Source organism: Bos grunniens, chromosome 19, assembly GCF_055505025.1.
Source record: "Bos grunniens cultivar Pamir isolate PY7600 chromosome 19, Bosgru_T2T1.0, whole genome shotgun sequence".
Classification (NCBI taxonomy): domain Eukaryota; kingdom Metazoa; phylum Chordata; class Mammalia; order Artiodactyla; family Bovidae; genus Bos; species Bos grunniens.
The window spans coordinates 44,243,545-44,265,277 of record NC_141183.1 but is presented as its reverse complement, the minus strand read 5'-3'; the positions used below and the strand labels follow the sequence as shown (position 1 = coordinate 44,265,277).

The following is a 21,733-nucleotide window of genomic DNA, read 5'->3' as shown; positions in this document are numbered from 1 at the left end:
TAGGCGCTTTTTCTTCCTTGGGGACTTGTTAAAGCTGGACCCACATCCCTGACCACCTCCTTCATCTACCTTTATTAATACTGTTTTTAACATTTTATTTTATATTGGAGTATGGACGATGAACAGTGTTGTGATAGTTTCAGGTGGACAGCGATGGGACTCAGCCATACATATTGCGTTTATCCATTCTCCGCGCCCCAAACTCCCCTCCCATCCAGGCTGCCACATAACCCTGAGCAGAGTTCCCTGAGCTCTATAGCAGGACCATGTTCTACCTCCACATTTAAATCTCTGACCCTCTAATTTCAGACCTTACCATGGACCTGGGCAGCCAGATGGAGCACTCCTTGGGCTAATTCTCCCTGTGATCCAGTTAACTCAGCCACAGGGTTTTATTTGCCTCCTATCACTGCAGTCAGCGTGGGGTGGGGCTGCCTGTGCAACGGAGCTGTCTAGAGACCCAGGAGGGCTGGGCGAAGGCACCCAGCCTTAGAGAAACCTAATAATTCAGCTCCTGTTCATGATGCTCCTTGGGCGTCAAGGAGCCCTTTCTCGGTCAGGCCACGCCGAGCACCTGACTCACCTTGTTTGGTCGAGTTCTCAGCCAGGTGTAAAGTAGGTGTCATCCTTGACATCCAGATGAGGGGATCAGCTCAGAGAGGTTAAGAAATTGCATTAAGTCACACAGCTAGGGAGTAACGGAAGCAGTCCTGAAGTAGAATTCCAAATCCTGTGCCCGTGCTCGGAACCCCATACTAGTTGTCAGATTTGAAAGGTCCCTGATGGTCACTGTCCACCCTTAAGCCCCCACCACCCTCAAGTTCAGCCTGGGGAAGGCCAAGGCCGGAGAAGGGAAGTGGGGTCTGGCCTTCGGCCTGCTGTGTGTTTCCACAGCATCCAGACCGCCTTCCCCGTGACCAAGTGGGTCAAAGGAAGGGTCCAGGCCTGGCACCCCTTTCTCAGACCTCGCGTGGGGAGTCCCCTGCCCAGCTGGGAGCCGAGTGGCCCAGCCTCGGGGTCTCCTTGACAAACCCTGCTTTACTCTTAGGCTTGACGACCAGCCAAAAGCAGATGTGTTGGAAGATCATGAAGTGGAGGTAAGTGATGGTAACCCGTGAGCCGTAGATGGGGCATCTCTTTCCTCTCTCCCCGGCTCAGTGCGTGGAGGTGTCTGGGAGCGTGTGGGCACCCGGCTCTGGTGGGGGCTATCCCAGGTGCCCACCTGCTGCACCAGACGCAGGCAGTGTGCAAGGCAGCGAGAGCAGTGAGGGGTGCCACGAAGCAAGCTTCCTTTTGCTTTTCTGTTTTTTGAGGCTAAAGTTAGCTCTTTATTCCTGTGGTTTCCACCTCCAGCCGAGAGGCCTGGGCCCCAGCCCAGGAGACTTTCCCTCAGTCTGGGGTGGGGCCAGGCAGTTGGATGTTATCAAATATTCCTGGGTGATTTTGATTGTAGCTGGGGCCAAGGACTGCTGCTTTGACCTTTGAACCAGTGTCACCCGAGCCTGGCAAGTGTGGTGGCTTATGAGCCTCAGCAGACTGATTTACTCTTGCCCAGAGGAGTCACAGGCTTCCCAGGGGTGCTAGTGGGAAAGACTCCACCTGCCAAAGCAGGAGATGCAAGTGACATGGGTTTGATCCTGGGTCGGGAAGATCCTATGGAGTAGAAAATGCTGGAAAATTCCATGGGCAAAGGAGCCTAGCGGGCCCCAGCCCATGGGGTCCCAAAGAGTCAGACAAGACTGAGCGACTAAGCACAACACAGCACACAGAGGAGAGTCTCAGACTCTGTGTTTAAACAAAATCCTAGGACTTTCCTGGTTTTCCAGTGGCTAAGACTCTGCACTCCCAATTCAGGGGGCCCAGGGTTGATCTCTGGTCAGGGGACTAGATCCCTCATGCAGCAACTAAGTGCTCATGTTACAACTAAAACTCCTGCATGCTGTAACTAAGAACAGAAAAAAAGATCCCACATGCTGCAACTAAGACCTGGTGCAGGCAAATAAAGTGAATAAATATTTTTTTAAAACTAAAAGCATATCCAGAAAGGGTGTTAGTGTTCTTCCCCAGCGATTAGGTATTGCTCCTAGGAGCAATGTCTTGGAACATTGGCGGGAAGAAGGCCCACGCTCCGTAGTTTGTGGATTAGGACCTTAGGACCGTGTGGTGCTGAGTGACCCGTCCACTTCGCACGTGAGGTCTGCACAGAGCTGTGACTAGAGCCCAGGCCTCCTGACCCCAGACCCCTCTGCTCCCTGACCTGGTGGGGGTCTTGAGGGAGGGAAGTCACCTGGCCCCAGGCCTGCCACCCCTTCTATTCCCTCCTCCTCTCCTTCCAGGCCGAGGAGCCTGAGGCCGGCAAGTCAGAGGCCGAAGACGATGAGGACGAGGTGGATGACCTGCCGACCTCCCGCCGGCCCTGGCGGGGCCCCATCTCGCGCAAGGCCAGCCAGACCAGCGTGTACCTGCAGGAGTGGGACATCCCCTTCGAGCAGGTGGAGCTGGGCGAGCCCATCGGGCAGGGCCGCTGGGGCCGGGTGCACCGCGGCCGCTGGCACGGCGAGGTGGCCATCCGCCTGCTGGAGATGGACGGCCACAATCAGGACCACCTGAAGCTGTTCAAGAAGGAGGTGATGAACTACCGGCAGACGCGGCACGAGAACGTGGTGCTCTTCATGGGGGCCTGCATGAACCCGCCCCACCTGGCCATCATCACCAGGTAGCCCGGCCCCGCCCCCTCCCCTTTCCCTGGGGGCCTGGTGATTTGCATGCCCCTGGAGGGCGTTTTCATGTAGAGACGTACTTCCCTGGCTGTCCAGGGGTTAGCACTTCGACTTCCACTGCAGCAGGTGCGAGTTCGACACCAGATCCCACGTGCCTCAGGGCCAAAAAGACAAAGCCTGTTACACAGAGTGAAGTAAGTCAGAAAGAGAAAACCAGATACTGTCTATTAATGCATATGTATGGGGTCGAGAAAAATGGTCCTGATGAACCTATTTGCAGGGCAGGAGTGGAGACACATAGAAAACAGACTTGTGGACATAGCGGGGGAAGGAGAGGGTGGGACGAACTGAGAGAGTATCACTGACATATATACACTGCTGCTGCTGCTGCTGAGTCGCTTCAGTCGTGTCCTACTCTGTGCGACCCCACAGACGGCAGCCCACCAGGCTCCCCCGTCCCTGGGATTCTCCAGGCAAGAACACTGGAGTGGGTTGCCATTTCCTTCTCCAATGCAGGAAAGTGAAAAGTGAAAGTGAAGTCGCTCAGTCGTGTCTGACTCTTAGCGACCCCATGGACTGCAGCCTACCAGGCTCCTCCGCCCATGGGATTTTCCAGGCAAGAGTACTGGAGTAGGGTGCCATCGCCTTCTCCGACATATATACACTGCCATATGTGAAATAGATAGCTAATGGGAAGTTGCTGTACAATACAGGGAGCTCAGCCGGATGCTCTGTGACAACCTAGAGGGAAGAGATGCAGTGGGAGTAGGAGGCAGGCTCAAGAAGGAGGGGACATATGCACACTTACGGCTGATGCACGTTGTTTTATGGCAGAAACCAACACAACATTGTAAAGCAGTGACCCTCCAATTAAAAATAAATGTTACAATACTAAAGCAATATTGTAACAAATTCAATAAAGGCTTTAAAAATGGTCCACATTTTTAAAAAAAATCTTAAAAAAAGAAGAAACCCCCAAAATGGAGACTAATTTCCCCATCCTATAACCCCACTGACATTAAATAAATAAATTAATGAAAGGATACCTAAAAGAGAGAAAATTCAAATCTTCTGGAAAAGCACAAAGTGAAAACCAGTCTCCTCCCACCCTACCTGGGTGCTTCTGTAAACAAAGATGGGTACTGTAAACAGTTCCTTATCATGCCTTCCATCAAGGAGTTTGTATACACTCATGTTTTTAAGGGCTTCTCCGGTGGCTAGTTGTAGAGTCCAGCTGCCAATGCAGGAGGTGCTCAGCATCCCTCAGACCCCAGCCTCGGTGCTGTCCATCATCCAGCCTTCCGTCTCTCTCTCATCTACCCAGATGAGAGATCCGAGTCTGCTTAAAGGGAATGTGGCACTAGTGGTAAAGATCCTGCCCGCCAATGCAGGAGACACGAGACGTGGGTTCAGTTCCTGGGTCGGGAAGATCCCCTGGAGGAGGAAATGGCAACCCACTCCAGTATTCTTGCCTGGAGAATCCCATGGACAGAGAAGCCTGGTGGACTACAGTTCACAGGGTCGAAAAGAGTCAGATACGACTGAAGCTACTTAGCACATATAGTAGAAGAATAAAAGAACATTAACAAAACATTTAACACAGCTGAGGGGGCTGGAACATGGAAAAGTAACCATCAACCGATACTCCAGACCCTGAGGGTCGTTATCTCATTGGAGACGTTTCCTAAAAACCAGCCCCTACCTCAGATGGCTTAAGGCTTCTCCCTGGAGCAGCAGTAAAGCCACCCATTTTCTCTAGGTCCTTCCTCACTCCAGGTTTTGCTTTAAATATTTATGTATTTATTTGGCAGTGTCTGCTCTTAGTTGCAACTCACGGGATCTTTCATTGTGGTATGCCGGCTTAGTTGCTTCATGGCCTGTGGGATATTAGTTCCCCGATCAGGGATCGAACCTGAGTCCCCTGCATTGCAAGGCGGATTCTTAACCACTGAAGTCCCTCACCCCAGGTTTTAGGAGTCAGTACAGGTAGGGACCGGAGAAGGCAATGGCACCCCACTCCAGTACTCTTGCCTGGAAAATCCTATGGATGGAGGAGCCTGGAAGGCTGCAGTCCATGGGGTCGATGAGGGTCGGACATGACTGAGGGACTTCACTTTCACCTTTCACTTTCATGCATTGGAGAAGGAAATGGCAATCCACTCCAGTGTTCTTGCCTGGAGAATCCCAGGGACGGGGGAACCTGGTGGGCTGCCGTCTATGGGGTCGCACAGAGTAGGACACGACTGAAGCAACTTAGCAGCAGCAGCAGCACAGGTAGGGACTCCAAGATCCAAGCCCCTTATCTAATACAATCACCCTGACACCGCTGATAGCCACCCCCGCCCCTGCTCCACTGCACATTCAGCCTTGTCATAAGAAAACCCCGTGATCAGAGAACAGCACCATCATGAAAGTCATTATGGAGATCCCAGAGCCCTGATGCTGCCTGGTTACAGCCTGAAAAGGCCAGGTTCTTCCCTGGTTGACTTTGAGTGGTTGAGTTCCTGCCTCGCACCACAAGAGCAGGTCGACTGCTCTGAATGTGGGGCTCAGCTGGTAAAGAATCTGCCCACAATGCGGGAGACCTGGGTTCGATCCTTGGGTTGGGAAGATCCCCTGGAGAAAGGAAAGGCTACCCACTCCAGTATTCTGCCTTGGAGAATTCCATGGACTGTATATCTTAAAGAGTTGGACACAACTGAGCAATCCTTAAACTTAGTGAACTATTTCCTGTTCTGTGGTGGGTGGGCTAGAGGTCTCAGGGGACGTGTGTTCTTGCCCATTCAGGCTGGGCCCCTGCAGCACTGAGCATCAAGGGGACTTTCCTGGTGGTCCAGTGGTTAAGACGCAGCACTTCCATGACGGGGCAGGGTTCAATCTCTGGTCCCCATGTGCCATGAAGTGCGACCAAAATGAAACAAAGAAGGAATGGCCTCAGGTTGGTCAAGAAGGATCCTGGCACCCAGGGTCCAGGGCATGGAGCTGGTGGACACAGCTCTCCCTGGCTCCACAAGGGCTGAGGTCAGGCTGCACGGGCCCCAGATCTCTGCCTGACTCTCCGCTCTTCACAGCTTCTGCAAGGGACGGACTTTGCACTCGTTTGTGAGGGACCCCAAGACATCTCTGGACATCAACAAGACCAGGCAGATCGCCCAGGAGATCATCAAGGTAATGACTCCAGAGCTCCTAGCTGTCTCCCGATCCGTCTGCCGGTGTCAGGCTTGTGGCGGCGGCTGTTCTGTCTCTCCCTTTAGCTTGGGTGCTTCATGGATGGGACCTCCATCTCCTTCCCTCTTTCTTTGTCTTGTCTGCTGGGAACTGAACACACTGGAGAAATGCAGTGGGCTTTAAAGACAGATGGCCTGAGTTTGAATCTTGGTGATACCAGCTATGTGACTTCGGGCAGGTCGATTAGCCTCTCTGAGCCTCGGCCTCCTCCCCTGTAAAATGGGGTTGCCTGCATCACCTCCCTCATTGGATTGGTGCAAAGGTAAACTGCGATAATCCGTGGAGAGAGCATTGAGCCCGGGTGAGAATCTGTTAGATTTAAGGTTTGCGGCAGGTGTTCTGCCTTAAAGTTTCTGAATCTAAGTTTCATGTAGACCAGGCCCTCAGGCTCAACTCAGGCAGCCTTTTTTCTTTTGCTTCCATCTTTTCCAAGTAATTAAACAAAAGTGAGAGAAACGCTTATTTGTTTCTTTATTTAGCAGCAGACAGGGTCTGAGAAAAACTCCATCAGGGCTGGATGGGCTTCCTCTTCCTGGTTCTTGTTTTTGCAGAAAAGCTTTCTCTTACCAGCTCCCACCACGTTTTTGTCCCTGTCCTGTCTTCAGTTTTTCTTTTTTCTTTTTTTCTCCCTCCCTCCTTCCATCCATCATGTGTGCACATCATTGGAAAGGAAAAGATGGAAATCTCAGTGACATTTAGGAACACCAAGATTTCTCCATGACATTTCTACAGAGCAAAACGAACGCATGGGCTTCCCTGAAGGCTCAGTGGTAAAGAATCCACCTGCCAATGCAGGAAACACAGGTTCAGTCCCTGAATTGGGAAGATCCCCTGGAGAAGGAAATGGCAGCCCACTCCAGTATTCTTGCCTGGGAAATCCCATGGACAGAGGAGCCTGGTGGGCTACAGTCCATGGGATCAAAAAAAGAGTCACACACACACACAAAAAGACAGCTTAGTGACTACACAACCACAAATGATTGCATTAAACTTTTGCAGCCCCCCCAAACCAAAATATCACATGTATGCCTTCATCTGTAGTCTGTCTCATCACAGAGAAGTTGGGGGGAGCTGCAGTGTTAAACCTACTCTGTGATATCCCCAAACCTGCTGGGCCCTGCTCCCCCAAACTGTTGTGTCTCCTTATTGTCAGGACACTGGGGGAGTCTGGGTGTTGAGTTTGGCTGAGTTCGGCTGAATGAGTCATCTGGAAGATTCCAGGGTAGAAGTTGCTCACAGGTTTTGGAGCTGCAGAGCCAGAAGCAAGCTGTCTGCTGGCTCATTTATTTTCCCCATCCCCCTTCTTCTGGGAACTTCTAAGCCACTTCCTTTTGTATGCATCTGTGATACTTGGAGGCTCAAAATATAATAATGGGGTCTTGACCTTTGGTTCAGAGAAGGCAATGGCAACCCACTCCAGTACTCTTGCCTGGAAAGTCCCATGGACGGAGGAGTCTGGTAGGCTGCAGTCCATGGGGTCATGAAGAGTCGGACACAACTGAACAACTTCACTTTCACTTTTTACTTTCCTGCATTGGAGAAGGAAATGGCAACCCACTCCAGCGTTCTTGCCTGGAGAATCTCAGAGACGGAGGAGCCTGGTGGGCTGCCATCTATGGGGTAGCACAGAGTCGGACACGACTGAAGTGACTTAGCAGCAGCAGCAGCAGACCTTTGGTTAGAAGGTTTGGGGGGCCACCGCTGAAGTGTTGTGAAATTATAGGAAGGGAGGAGAGTTTGTGTTCCAGACCTGGGCACTTTCTTTCTTGTCTCTGGCTGTTTGAGGCTGTGGCACCTGTTTTATTAACAAGGCTCAGAGAGGTGCAGCCACTTATCCTCGTCACACAGCTGGTCCCTGTTCAACCCAAGGTGTGCTCTTTGGCTCTCTTCGGTCACTGGGGAAGCCTTGTGCCTTAGTTTGGTTTGGGAAGTAGGCAGATATTTTCAGGGGGATCGTCTTGCATTCAGGATGGAATTTTGGGAGAGAGTAAGTCATTTTTTTTGAAACCTGCCTGCTTCCGTGGTGGGATGACAGCTCTCAGTAGGCCTGAGGGAAGTGGCCACAGTGAACCCCGCGCCCTCCCATCTCTTACAGAAGAGCATCTGCCTGCGTACATTCTTCTCTGACGAGCTCCAGGCCCACTTGGTCCAAGCTCTGGGTTTGGCTGAGTTCTGTCTGCTTCTGCCTCGCAGCTCGTTCCTTCTCTTACCTCAATGGGACTTGTTGACCTCTCCCCTCCTCACCCCGAGATACCTTTGAAGGCAGGGAGATTTTTCACATGTGAAGCACCCTTGATGCGGGAGGTAGGGAGGTGGGTTTGCATGTGCCTCTTTCTGACCTGGCAAGGATGCCCACTTCAATCGTGGCATCGTGTACCCCCTCCCTGTTCCCAAGCACATCAGGGTGCCCGGGAGTCCTCGGTTTGGCCTGGGATGAGAGCATGCCTGCATCAGGTCACCCACGTTCCTGGCCAGTCAGCGTTCGGTGCAAATAGGGCATTGGTTAGAAATCACCCAGCCCTGACCTGGCACTTGGCAGATAAGGAAACTGAGGCTCAGAAGTCAAGTCCAAGGCCACACAGTGAATTCGAATCATCTGACCCAGATTTCAGTCCTAGTCCAGGACTTCTACAGCAGCAGGGGCAGTGGGGCCGCCTGAGCTCGGGGACTCCCCCTGCGGGAATTCCACTCTGTTCCCCACTCCCAGCCCAAGCCTTTGCTCAGCCTGAGAGGTGAGACTAGCTGTGCAAAGCCTGATGAGACCTTAAATCCTTGGGTCTTTTATGACTCAACACAGAGGGTAAAGACGCCCTGGAGGTCCAGTGGTTAAGACTCCATGCTTCCAGTGCAGAGGGCACGGGTTTGATCCCTCATTGGGGAAGATCCCACATGCCTCACAATATGGCCAAAATATTAAAAAAGAAATCAAACAAAACACGGAGGGTAGCATCACAGTGAACCTTCATACACTTCCTGACCACCCCTCCCCCAGAGCCCCCCATCCCCACTTTCTGCGCTTCTTCTGAGTATAAGGTGGGTGTGGGGCAGCAGCGCTGACCGGAACCAGATCTCAGCTGTGCTGCCTAACCGCTGCATGACCCGGGCAAGGGACTGCCTGTCCCTGAGGCTGGGTTTCCTCCTCTGTGAAAAAGAGACAGCACTGCATAGGGCTGTGAAGGTTAAATGAGGGGACTGGGGTAAGGCATCTGGCTCAGGGCCTGGCCCAGGGTAGAAGCTAAGGCCATCATCGTCCGTTTTCCCTCTGCCCCTGACGTGAGGCTCTCTGTCTTCCAGGGCATGGGGTACCTCCACGCCAAGGGCATTGTGCACAAAGATCTCAAATCCAAGAATGTCTTCTACGACAACGGCAAAGTGGTCATCACAGACTTCGGGCTGTTCGGGATCTCGGGCGTCGTACGAGAAGGACGGTCAGTTGGCCTTGGGCGTCCAGAGAGACTGGGGCAGTGCTGGTGGGCCCGAGGCCTGGGCACTCTCGCTGTCAGTGGCCAAGGGCCAGCCTTCCCTATAGGAAAGGCCAGGCCTGCTCTGCTCCTGCTCTTGTGGTTCCGGTTCAGAATCAGATTTGGGTGACCTTAAGGTCCCTCGTAGTGCTTAATTCTCAGGCTGACCGCTGAGGAGGCTGGGTCCCCTCACTCCCATTTTCCCAGCGTCAGGTTCTAGTTCCACGAATCCTGAAGGAGAAGGGCCACTCCCCCAGCCTCAGGACCCCAGGAGGGAGAGCCAGCCCCAGGCCAGGTTGTGAGCTCCACAGGCAGTTCCCGTCTCCTGCACGGAGATTCCCTCTGCTCTCCCAGGGTAGAGAATCAGCGCCCTCGGGAGCAGCTCCCGGCCAATACAGTCCTTGGCCTGCTTTTCTAGAAGAACCTGCTTATCACTCCTCTGTAACATTCCCCCACTTGCCTTGGCAAGTGCCCCATTGGCGTGCTGCTTTTCTGGGCCATGCAAGGGGTTGCAAAGAGTCAGACACGACTGAGCAACTGAGCACACGCCCGTGGTGGCATGCCAGCCCTGGGGCAGACATGTGCCCTGCAGGCCTCGCTGCTGCCCACTAAAGGCCCTGTCCTTGCCCTGGCTTCTGGCCTCCAGGCGTGAGAACCAGCTGAAGCTGTCACATGACTGGCTGTGCTACCTGGCCCCCGAGATCGTGCGGGAGATGACCCCCGGGAAGGACGAGGACCAGCTGCCCTTCTCCAAAGCTGCCGACGTCTATGCATTCGGGTGAGGAGGTGCCTAGTGTCCCTCTTCCTGGGGCCTCTGAGGCCAATTGTGGCTGAAACAGAGGATCCTGCTGGCTACTGGGGGGCAGGGGGATGTGCTTTGAGGCTGGTTCAGCTGCTTCTTTGGGCCAGTGACTGTGCCCTTGACCTTCTGTTTTCCCCACCTGTAAAATGGGACGAATAGAGCTCCTCCCTGGTAGAGCAGTTTCATGAGGACCGATTAGGTAATTGTATAAAATACTTAAGGGGCTTCCCAGGTGGTGCTAGTGGAAAAGAACCTGTCTGCCAATGGAGGAAACCCAGTGAGATGTGAGTTTGATCCCTGGGTCAGGAAGATCCCCTGGAGGAGGAAATGCCAACCCATTCCAGTATCCTTGCCTGGAGAATCCCTATGGACAGAGGAGCCTGTCAGACTACAGTCCACAGGGTCGCAAAGAGTCAAACACAGCCAAAGCGACTGAGCACACACGCATAAAATGCTTAACTCTGGGTGTGCTTCTCACCTGTTGCTCCCCAAGGACAGTCTCCAGAGCTAACCAAGAGCTGTCCTCCTGGGAGAAGGGGGCAGCTTCCATCTGTGCCCTGAGAAGAGCTGGCCTGCTGATGGACAGACACACAGAAATGTAGAAATAAAACACGAGCCAGATGCATAACACCTTCTCTGAGCCACATTAAAAAAGAAACCGGTGAAATCAGTTTCAATAGGTATTTAACTCAGTATGGCCAAAATATCATTTCAGCATGTGATCAAAATAAGAAATTCAGGAGATATTTTATGCCACAGAGCTTTCAAAAATGTGGTGTGTTTTACACCTCAGTTCCCCTCCCCACATTTGAGTTACTCAGTATCCTCACGTGCCCTCCACCCCGTCCCTGTGTTGTTGGTCAGGGTGGGTCTAATGGAGACGGTCCCGTGCAGATAAGTCGAGAAAAGCTAGGGGACTTGGAGGGTCAGAGTGAGGGCCCCATGCCATCATCTCTTGGGGGATCCTTTGCTCATGGGTGGGCTCTTCCTGCCCTGACCTGTCACTGTCATTTCCTGAGCACCTTCGTGTGCCAGGCCCAGGGCTGGGCATTCCTATCACTCCTCAGAGGACCTTGGCCATGGGTACCCACCCCACTGAGGTTGAATGGTTGTACCAGGACCTCTGCCCAGAGCCGGTGGTGTCTCAGACTTCTCACCACATGGGAGCACAGGGCCCCTGGTGGACTCAGGGTGGTCCCAGAAGTCTGGCGGGTGACGAAGGTGGGCCGAGGGTCCCGGGTCCTCAGGCTGGGCTCCAGGCATCATGGCAGCAGGCGCCACCACCCCACCCCCCCCCCACGCCCTGCTAGTATGAGCTGAGCGGAGCCATTCAGGAGCTCACACCATGTGGATGGGTGGTCTCCACAGGACTGTTTGGTATGAGCTGCAAGCCAGAGACTGGCCCTTCAAGAACCAAGCTGCAGAGGCCCTGATCTGGCAGATTGGAAGTGGAGAGGGCATGAAGCGAGTCCTGGCCTCCATCAGCCTGGGGAAGGAAGTCACTGTGAGTAGCTGCCCTGCTCTGAAGAGGGTGGTGGGGCTAGAGAGCCAGTGCCCGGCTGCCCTTCCTTCACCCACCTGAGAAGTGGAACCACTGCATGTCAGGCTGGCCTCCATGCTGCTGGCTAGGAGGCCTGTGAGCTTCCCAGGTGGTGGGTAGTAAAGAATCTGCCTGCCAATGCATGAGACGCAGGAGATATGGGTTTGATCTCTAGGTTGGGAAGATCCCCTGGAGTAGGAAATGGCAACCCAGTCAAGTATTCTTACCTGGAGAATCCCATGGACAGAGGAGCCTGGCGGGCTACAGGACCCTGGCGGGTCGCAAACAATCTGACATGACTGAGTACAAACACACACATATACACACACATGAAGCCTGTATCCTCCACTACCCCACTGTTAACCTTTAAAAAACAATTATCTTAAAAAAAAAAAAAAGGAAATAAAGCTCTTGGTTTTGTTAAATTATGAGAAAGATAATAAAGCCTGTATGTTACTTACTAGAAAGATAATAACAAATTTCACTCCCTAAAGTACAAACAGTGGGGTTGTGGTAGTATCAGATCTTTCTCCTCCACGTCTTTCTCGAGTGTTCGAGAACTAGTCAAGATTTCCCCAGCAAATTCGTTTTCAAGAGGCCAAATCATCATAGGTTTGCTCCCCTCGCGTGACTGATGGTTTCTCTGCATCGCAGTGTGTAAATTCACCCCGCCTGGCACCGTGATATGTGCAGGAGTCCAGGGGCGGTGTTTTCAGTGTTAGCCATGCGCTCATGAGTCAGGTGGGCCTGGAGCAGACAGATGCCAGCGGGGTGTTGATAAGGAGCTCCAGGGGGTTCCTGGGCAGCACGGCAGTGGAGGCCTCTGGGGGGACCACCTGGTGCTCGTCCAGGTAAAGTGCCACCTAGGCTGTGAGTCTCGCTGGGTCCCCACCTGCCTGGTCATGTGTGCAGGCCTCTCTTCTACAGGAAGTTCTCCTGAATTGAAAGGCCAATGGGGATGCAGTGTGGATGATTGGATCCAGAGAGTAGGCCGCAGGAGAAGGGCTTTGCCATCACTTGGGGTGGTCAAGACAGCTGTTCTGCCGACTCCTCTGCCCTACGCCCAGTCGGTCTTGTCACTCCAGCCTCCATTCCTGCAATGCCCAGGCTCCCACCTCTGTTGCAGCCCCACCCTGTACACCTTCTGAATATCTTGTGTCTCACCTGTCAACATGCTGCCTTCTGCTTTCCATTCTAAACGTCTGTGATCTCTTTCTTCTGACCTGTCTTTTGGCTTTGTGACTGTTATTCCAGGGAGGTCAAGGAAGGAAGAAGGAGAGGCAGGCCCATGCTTTTCATTTTAACTGGAAGCCTTAGAGTACTTCTGAAATTAAGTTATTTCTTGGCTGTATTCCAGCCATGGCTGGTCACCTCAGTGTCGGCAGGAGGGTCGGGGGACCATCAGCTTGGGGGGTGCTGGTGCCCGGGAGCATCAAAGGGACCCTGGGCAGAGGGCCTCTGCTGCGCCCCTCTTGCTCCCTTCCAGCTCTCATGCCTTCTCGTGGCGTCTCGCCTTGCAGGAGATCCTGTCCGCCTGCTGGGCCTTCGACCTGCAGGAGCGGCCCAGCTTCCCCCTGCTGATGGACATGCTGGAGAAGCTGCCCAAGCTGAACCGGCGGCTCTCGCACCCTGGGCACTTCTGGAAGTCTGCTGAGTAAGTACCCCTTGGAGCCAGACCCACAGCCAGGTGTCTTGGGGATGGGGCACCATCTGCTCTGTCTGCCTGAGACTTCTACCTAGGGAACCCCTAGAGCTGGTTAGCCAGAGGGGACTCATTCCCTTGCCCAAGGGGTACTGGGATTCTGTTCACCACATTTTAAAAAACTTTTTATTTTATGTTAGAGTACAGCCAGTTAACAATGCTGTGGTAGCTTCAGGTGCCCAGCAGAGCGACTCAGCCAAGCATATACTGTATCCATTCTCCCCCCAAACTCCCCTCCCATCCAGGCTGCCACATAACATTGAGCTGAATTCCCTGTGCTATACAGTAGGTCCTTATCAGTTATCCATTTTAAATATAGCAGTGCATACATGTCCATCCCAAACTCCCTAAATCCCCCTCCACCATCCTTCCCCCGGCAACCATAAGTTCATTCTTTAAGTCTGCTGTTCATCACATTTATTTTGGAGACTTTTCCACAGGCTGGTGTCTCCCGTCCTCCTCTGTGAAAACCTCCATATCACTGTTATCAGCTCAGTGCTAAAGCTGGGCCCACGCTAAGGCCCTAAGAAGAAGTTTCTGCCTGGGAAAGGGCAAAACAGAGCTTCACCAAAACCAGCAGAGCGGCTGTTGCTTAAAATGGCAGTCTCCCGACAGAGCTTTCAGCCCCCTGAGCAGCCACCTGTTACTGGGGCTGCATCTCTGGGGTTTAAGTGCCACTTAGACACTGGAGGCCCACCCTCCTTCTGTGTAATCCTGATCCTCGGCAGCCTCAGTGCCAGGGTGGTCTCCACTCCTCTCTTCTGAGTTCTGCCTCCTTTCCCTTTTTCTGTGTCTCTCTGGCTCTCTCTGCCAGATCCCTCATAAACAGACACCTGCCCTGCCTCTGTGAGAATCTGGGGAAGTCCTTCCTTGTTCCGGCCTCAGCTCCACAGCTGGACAAAGTGGAGGGGTGGGCAGACATAGCCTAAACATGGGAAATAGTTCAGCTTTGCAGGCCTAGAGGGAAACTCGAGTGACAGCTCTTGTCAGTGGGGTTTGTGGGGCACCCAGCAGTGTGCAAAGCAGTGGCACAACTGCATACAGTCTGTGTCATAGCAACTCAGCTCTGCTGTTTGGTGTGGGGGCAGTCACAGGCCTGTAAGCTCACGGGCTGACTGCTTCTAGTAAAACATTACTTATGAATGCTAAAACTTGAATTTCCTATTATTTTAAGCCATGAAATAGTCTTCTTTTGATTCCCTCCCCGCCAGCAATTTAGAAAGGTGAAAAAAAAAAAAAAAAAAAGACATTCTTGGTTTGTGGATTGTACAGAAACAAGTGGCAGGTCACATGTGGCTGGACTCTTGGGCAAGATTCATGGCTTTGAACTTTCTTTTAAGGTGAAAGGCACTTTCTAGAAGTGAAATCTGCCACAGCCCCAGAACATGAAGATAGAACAGATACAGTCTTCTCTGTCTCTTTTTAAAATATTTATTTGGCTGCAGTGGCATCACTGACTCCATGGACATGAGTTTGAGCAAACTCTGGGAGATGGTGAAGGACAGGGAAGCCTGGTGTGTCATAAAGTGTCGGACACAGCTATGCTGCTGAACAACAGTGTGTCTTAGCCGCACCATGTGAGATCTGGTTCCCTGACCAGGGGTCAAACCCAGACCCCCTTCACTGGGAGCTGGGTGTCCTAGCCACTGGACCACCAGGGAAGTCCCAAGTGGTGCCACTCTTGATGGGAGTTGGAGGGAGGGCAAGAGCATAGGCCCCGGAAAAGCTGTACCCAGATCTCACACCTCCCCACGTGTGTGGTGGTGTCGGTACCTCCTTCTTCCAGAATGAGCTACATAATGGTCTCTGTCACACGTTTTTTGTTGTTGTTTGTTTGTTTTGTATTTTTTACGACTCTAAAATGATCACTTTTTGTGGCCTGATTTGACAGACACTTAGTTTGCCAGGTCGTTTTGAAAATAAACCAAACCAAGCTTTGAGTTGAAGGGGAGGAGAGGCCCAGGCTGGGTCAGCCCAGCAGTACCTGTGAGGAGAACTTGTTGAAGAAATGTGGCAACCGAAGCCCGTTGTAGGGACGGTCTGACAAATGATGATATGTGGTGAGGGAATACTTTACCTTATGATGAAGATTCGATTCAGTATTTTGCACTTAAGATGGATCAGAGTCTAATACAAATAGTGGGTGACAGGATGTTGCTGTCAGAGGCGTGGGCTTTTCCCAGAGATTGCTGGCAGCTGCACCGCCCCTGAGGTCACATGCCAGGGCCGGGCCTCCACCAGCACAGAGCTGATGGTCTGGGATAAAGACGGGCAGACGTGCGCTGTAAGCCCTCCGAGCAGGACGCTGTCTTGTCACCTCTGTATTCTCAGCTCCTAGCACAGTCCCGGGGGTGTAGTAATCACTCAGTAAATATTTGGTGGGTGAGGGGATGAAGGAGGGAATGATGACAACATGCTGAGTGCCAGGCAAAAACCCAGCCTCTGTGGGCACACTGCCCTCCCCCCCGGGAGCTTGAGGAAGGGTCTCCAGAAGAGAACAGTCATGGGAGCTGGGTTTGGGTGGGAGCCTGGGGCTCTCCTGGTCTCATAAGAAGTTCAAGGATCTGGTCTGTCAGATGTTGGGTGGCTCGTTTAGCAAACTAGGCCTTGATTTTCTCCTCCCCCAAAGAGAAGGCTGCACTGAGCGGGTGCTGACATTCAGGAGATGATTCCAGATTCCTGAAAAGCCATGGAGCCCCACCTTCTCTTTCTACACGTGGGGCACAGAGTCACAAATAGGGAGGTTTCCTGCCCAAAGTGATCAGTTTTAGCCCCTGCAGGGAAAGAATGCCAGCGTACCTCAGCAAATCTGTATCAAAGCTTTCTGTTCATGATTTTTACTTCCACACACTCAAGCCTCTAATTCTCATTTTCTCTTTTCTTTTCCATCGATCTTGTTGCTTATTTTTATTTTCTGGGGGTGGTGGATGTGCTGGCCTGTCCTGTCATCTCCCCCCTCTCCTGCCATCCTGATTCCTGCGCCCCCCCTCCACCCACCCACGCTGGGTGTCCATCTCCATCACCTGCTGGACTGCGCTCCTCCCACGCCTGGCAAAATGGTTGCGGGCGCTCCCAGGCGCTGGCGGAGCCGCTACTACGGGAAAGGACGTTCCGGTCACCCCGACTTTAGGAACAACTGTCCAGTCCTGGAGGAATAGTGTGTCTTCTGCCGTTTCCCCGATCCTCGGCCTGTTTGCGTTTAACCCTTTGCACATCCTGTTTCCTACTGTTTCTGCATCCAGCTTCCCCTTCTTGGCGTGTGGTATTCCCATAAATAACAGTGATGCTCTGGCGGCTCACATCGCCACTGGCGAGGGCCCTGCAGGCTGTTTCTCTCCCCGGGCTGAGAGCAGACTCACAGCATGGGGCAGGGCCTCAGTCCACACACCGTGGCAGATGATGGCTTGTTCTAGGGAGGGCAAGAACTCAGATTGCTGGCCTGAGTCCCCAGAAGCCCCTCTGGCTGGATCTTAAAGAAGAGAATGCAGGGAACAGACACAGTAAACTCCAAGATGTCAGTTTCAATGAGGAGCCGTGGGCCTGCTGGTTGACCTCTGTTCAGCATTCTGTGGCCATGTCCCAGAGGAAAGCTTGGGGGAGGTTCTCTATGCCAGGCTCCCTTCCAAGCTTGCTCTGCTGCCAAGCATGGACTGGAATGGGGATGTCCTTTCTTCTGTCCACAGGGAAAGAGGGGCCCCTGCCCTGTGCCCTGGCCAGGCCTTAGCCGTGCCCCCTGCCCCCTCCCCATGGTCTCAGGCTCTGACTCTGCTCTCTCCCTTCTTGTCTCTCCTCCTGTAGGTTGTAGGCCTGGCTGCCTTGCATGTTCGGGGCTTTCTTCCTCCTAATCCACGCTGGGCACTGCGACTTCTACTCCAGCTCAAACAGCGCTGCGGGCACTAACCCAGGGAATGCGATGCTGCCGCCCCAGCCTCTCTGCTGAGACTTCTTTCTGCTTTGTTTGTTAAAACTGGCCCTCGCCCCGCCCTGTGGCCCTGTGTGTGCCTGAGTAACAGCTTTCCACGGAGGGTCTCCCTAACAGCACCCCCCAACCTAGAACCTCCTCCCTGGACGCAACTTCATCTCTCTGCAGCACTTCTGTGGGGTGGTCCCGTCTCCCTACTAACAACTCAATGAGAGAGATCCCCCTTCTCCCGCCCCCCGCAACATACCGGCCCTTCGCAGGGTGTGTCCCTGGGACAGGGGGCGGGGTTTTGCTTGGCTCTTAACCCACGAGGATCTTGGCCAAGGAGTGGAATGATTTCAGAGCTGCCTGCGGTCCCCTCCGGCGGGCTGGTGTGTAACATCACAAGTTCTATTGCCATGAGAGACACCAGCTTGAAGGGGTGTGTCCTCGGCCGCACAGACACTTGGGAAAGTCGTCCTGAAGCAAGGGGGTGGGGCCTGTCTCCAAACAACTGTGAAAAAGCTTTCCGTCCATCCCTCCGCCCCCACAGCATCACTCCCCTTCCACCTGCCCTGTGTAAACTGAAAGTACCAGACCCCAAGCCAGCATTTGGCAAGAGTGTGGCTGACAGGTCACGTACAGGTCCTCCATGTATTACTAAACGTAGGTTCCTGACCCAAGACCTGAATCTGGGTGTCTGGAGGCAGAAGCTGAAAACCTGTATTTCAACCCGCTTCCCAGATGGCCCTGAGGCACCCCCGCCTTTGAGGACCATTTCTAGAAGGAGCATGCAAATATCACTCTCAAGGCTGGAGCTGAGTTTCTCTTCCCACCCAATTCCACTCGGAGCAAGAGCTTTGAGAATGAGCTGCCAATGCGAATGAGCCCGCAGAAGTTTCTGGGCACGCGGGGTGCTGGGGCTTTCGAGACAAACAGGCCACCGCCCTCCAGGAGGGAGCTGAGGCTTAGCACGTCTACCCCCCACCCCCACCCCCGGCCAGGTGTGACCAGGAGCAGCTCTGCCAAGGCCACTGGCCTGATCATCACTCCCACTTCTTGGTGCGGCCGGGTCCTCTACGGAGCTTCTGGAACTGGCCCGCTCATTAGCTAACTTTGCCCAAATTCTGATCAAAACTTGCAGGGCTATAATTCTTGTTTTTGTTCCTCTTTTCAGCATTAACAGCAGCAAAGTTGTACCCCGGTTTGAAAGGTTTGGCTTGGGCATCCTGGAGTCCAGTAATCCAAAGATGTAGCCAGCTGTGCGGTTTTTCTGACAACGTATTTCTTTCTTAAATGTGTCTCTCAAACATCCGAACCACCACCACAACAAAAAAAAAAACCAATGCTCTTCAAAATGCCAGCCACTCTTCTAAGTGCCACAAACCAGGAGCACGAGGCCTTGGCTTAGACCGTTCATCTACAAAAACACTTGGGTCCCGGAGATGGAGCTGCACCTGCCGTTTCTTAAAATGACATCACCAACAACCAGACCTGTCCTGACAGGCGGCAAATGTTTACATATATGTTCATGTGGAGTTGGACTTGAGGTTGTACAATAGGTAATAATAAAAAAAACAGTCTGTGCAGAGGTTGCTGGCACCGTGGGCCAGGATGGCAGAAGTGGCCCTCCCCTCTGGAGGTGCCCACACTGGGCCAGAGGAAGAAAAGCATCATGATTGTGGCTGGTCTCCTGGCAGGACGGGCGGGGTTGGGGGGTGGCAACCACAGGGTTTGACCAGGCTTCTACTTTGGCCCCAAATCCCATCACCTCTCATCCTATCAAAGAGGTGCGGTCTCTTCCTCCTCTTGCAGGTGAGACCCTGACCAAGAGTTGAGCTGGATTAACAGGGTCAGGAGTTTGCAGACAGCTTGAGTTCACCTTTGACCCCTGTAATCCAGTCCATATCTTCTGGAAAAGCAGAGACAGATCAAATCCAGATACCATCTGGACTGATCCAGTGGTTCCCAGCCAGGGTCTCCACTGCCTATGGAGGTGTTTCTTTCAAGAAGCCCCCAGCGGGGCACCTGGGAGATAGGATGAAAGGCTTTAACTGTTTAGATATATCCCAGTCCTTAACTAACATTTGACCCCAGTGCTAAGGCCCAGCCCAGCAGCTGTGTACACCGTGAAAGCTTGATCCATGAAAACAGGGAAGGTAGAAGGTGGGGGAAGAGGCAGGCAGGGTCTCTGAGCCCACTCTCCCAATCACAGGGTGCCCTGTGATTTAGAAGCCCATCATCGATCTTGCCAAAGTTCTGTAACTGCCCACCCCTGAGTCCTGTTGAAACACCCTAGCCTGCTCCTGACTCCTCTGCCCATGTTCAGAGCTCTTAGATAAGGTGGGAGGTGTGTGCCCCGCCTTTCATTTAGACCCAGCTAGCAAGCCCCCCACCTTCAGAATCTTCCCAAGCACCAAGGCTTGTGTCTGTTGGAACCAGGTTTGGGAAAGTCCAGCATATGAGAGGGTCCTGCCTGTCCTCATTAGAAGCTGACTCCTAAAGAGGAAAGTTCCAAATGGCAGAGAAGCCCTTCAGTGAAGGTTAGGGCGTATCAGGCTCCAAAGCCAAAAATGACCCAGGGTGATGAAAGTGGAGAGGAGATTGTCTTCAGACCCACAACTCATGTCCACATTTGGAGCCAAGACGAGAAGGCACGTGGCCCTCCCACGGGGTTTATGTACACCTGTCTAACCAGGCTCTGAACCTGGAGTCTGGCCAAGTTGTCACATGAAATGGGCTGCTTGGCCTGGAGACTGTGGGGCGACCTTCCCGGCTCTGGGCTGAGCATCCCTTGGCGGCCCTGCTGGGAGGGCACAGCCGAACAGCTGTGCTGGGTACCCGGGCCTCCCGGCCAACAGCACCTCAACCCTGCCTGCTGGGTGTGTGGGGAGGAAGATGGAGAAGCTGTAAACCAGCTAGACTTGGCTCTGGGGTCTTTTGTCTCTGTGGGACGCTTGGCTTCTCCCCATCATCCATTTGACTGCCAGGTCAGCCTCTCCCCTGATCTCCCCACTCGACATGGCATGTGACTCTGCTTCCTCTGGTCATCAGGCTCCTCCCCCCACATTGGCTCCTTCGCAGAGGTCACAGTTCATGCCTCTCACGTTTCCCCTCTGAACTCTTGGACGAGCAGGTGGCCTGAGGGGTGGGACGGCAGCTGAGTAAATGGGACTCACCTCACTGCCCATGGACAGTCAGTCTGGGTTTTTTTTCCCTTGAAGGGTGTCACACTCTTGGGTCAGTTCAGGAAGATTTCTTTGAGGGCCTACTGTGTGCAAGTAGTACCAGACCAGGAGGGGAGCAGTCACAGTGCCCACGTTTAGGAAACTGATGATTTGCCAGGAACCCGGAGGGTGGGACTGGGGCCCACCCCTTCCTCTCCCGGGCCCTGGGATGCCTTCTTGCTCTCAGTCTGAGCCTCTGCCCTACCTGTCATTGAAGAGAAGCAGCTGAGGAGCTCCCCAGGTGGTCCCCATCACCCTGTCTCTATTTAAGTGACTGTGAATTGAGGTTAGGAAGACACGCCTGCCCTTCCGTGTGCTCCCCCCATCTGCTTTGGAAACACATGAAGGATGGCAGATACTGTGAATTCAGCCCTCACAGCCAACTGTGAAAGGGATGGAGAAGCTGGGAGCCCTCCTGGACAAGATCTCGGGGGCTGCAGAGGTCCCCTGGGGTCTGAGAATGGAGCCCAAGTTTCAACCTTCAGCCTGCGCCCTGCCCCCCACCACCCTCCACTCCCCAGCCTCACCTCCAAACCCCTGGGATCTGTTCCTGATGCCTTTAAACACCAGAGCCAGAACCCTTGGTCTCCATCCAACCCAAGGTCTTGAATCCCGAGTTCCCCACCAGTTGTGAGTGGCGTGTAGCCAAGATGACGTCTCCACACCAACCACCAAATCAAAGACGCGTACAGGGCCTGGAATCCCTCTGCCCTCTCACAGCATTTCTTCCTGTGATCACTGAGGGGCATGGCATGCCCTGTAAGCCCCTGGTGGGGGTGGTGGGGGTTGCTGTGTTGCTTTGGGGGCCGGGTGGAGATATAAATGTGAAGCAAGTTAGGGAGCTTGTGCGATGCTGCAGTGTCGGCCAGGATTTCATCTGTGTGTGCAAACCCAGCATCTTCTGTGGCCACGAGGCACACACTTGCTTTTTTGAATGTGATGTAAAATTTGTATATTAAAAGTTTTTATATTTTCTATCAACTGCATTTGTCTTCCAGAAATACTATTAATTTAAATTAAAATGGTTAGTATTAACAGACGTGCACTATCCATTTTTGTGGTTTCTTTTTTTTTTTTTTGCCATTGGCAAGAACACTGTGCCAGGCCCAGCCTGGGTGTCTAGAGTCTGTGAATAAAATTGTTACCAAGGTG

General features: G+C 53.1%; 1 protein-coding gene across 8 annotated transcripts in view; it reads left to right on the top strand.

The window, feature by feature from the left end:
* The window catches only part of KSR1 (kinase suppressor of ras 1), a 161,480-nt gene extending 139,747 nt beyond the window's left edge, over positions 1 to 21,733 (top strand). For 2 of the 8 annotated variants that reach the window (XM_086355597.1, XM_086355598.1), the window contains 9 exons: positions 1,049 to 1,097; positions 2,337 to 2,716; positions 5,792 to 5,888; positions 9,243 to 9,376; positions 10,056 to 10,187; positions 11,580 to 11,715; positions 13,272 to 13,405; positions 16,530 to 16,610; positions 18,532 to 21,733. In XM_086355597.1, the coding sequence (XP_086211723.1) occupies positions 1,049 to 1,097; positions 2,337 to 2,716; positions 5,792 to 5,888; positions 9,243 to 9,376; positions 10,056 to 10,187; positions 11,580 to 11,715; positions 13,272 to 13,405; positions 16,530 to 16,610; positions 18,532 to 18,610 (1,222 nt within the window). In that variant the 3' untranslated portion in view covers positions 18,611 to 21,733. Of the gene's footprint in view, positions 1 to 1,048; positions 1,098 to 2,336; positions 2,717 to 5,791; positions 5,889 to 9,242; positions 9,377 to 10,055; positions 10,188 to 11,579; positions 11,716 to 13,271; positions 13,406 to 16,529; positions 16,611 to 17,251 lie in introns of all 8 variants that reach the window. The other 6 variants (XM_086355599.1, XM_086355600.1, XM_086355601.1 and 3 more) reach the window with 4 other exon arrangements.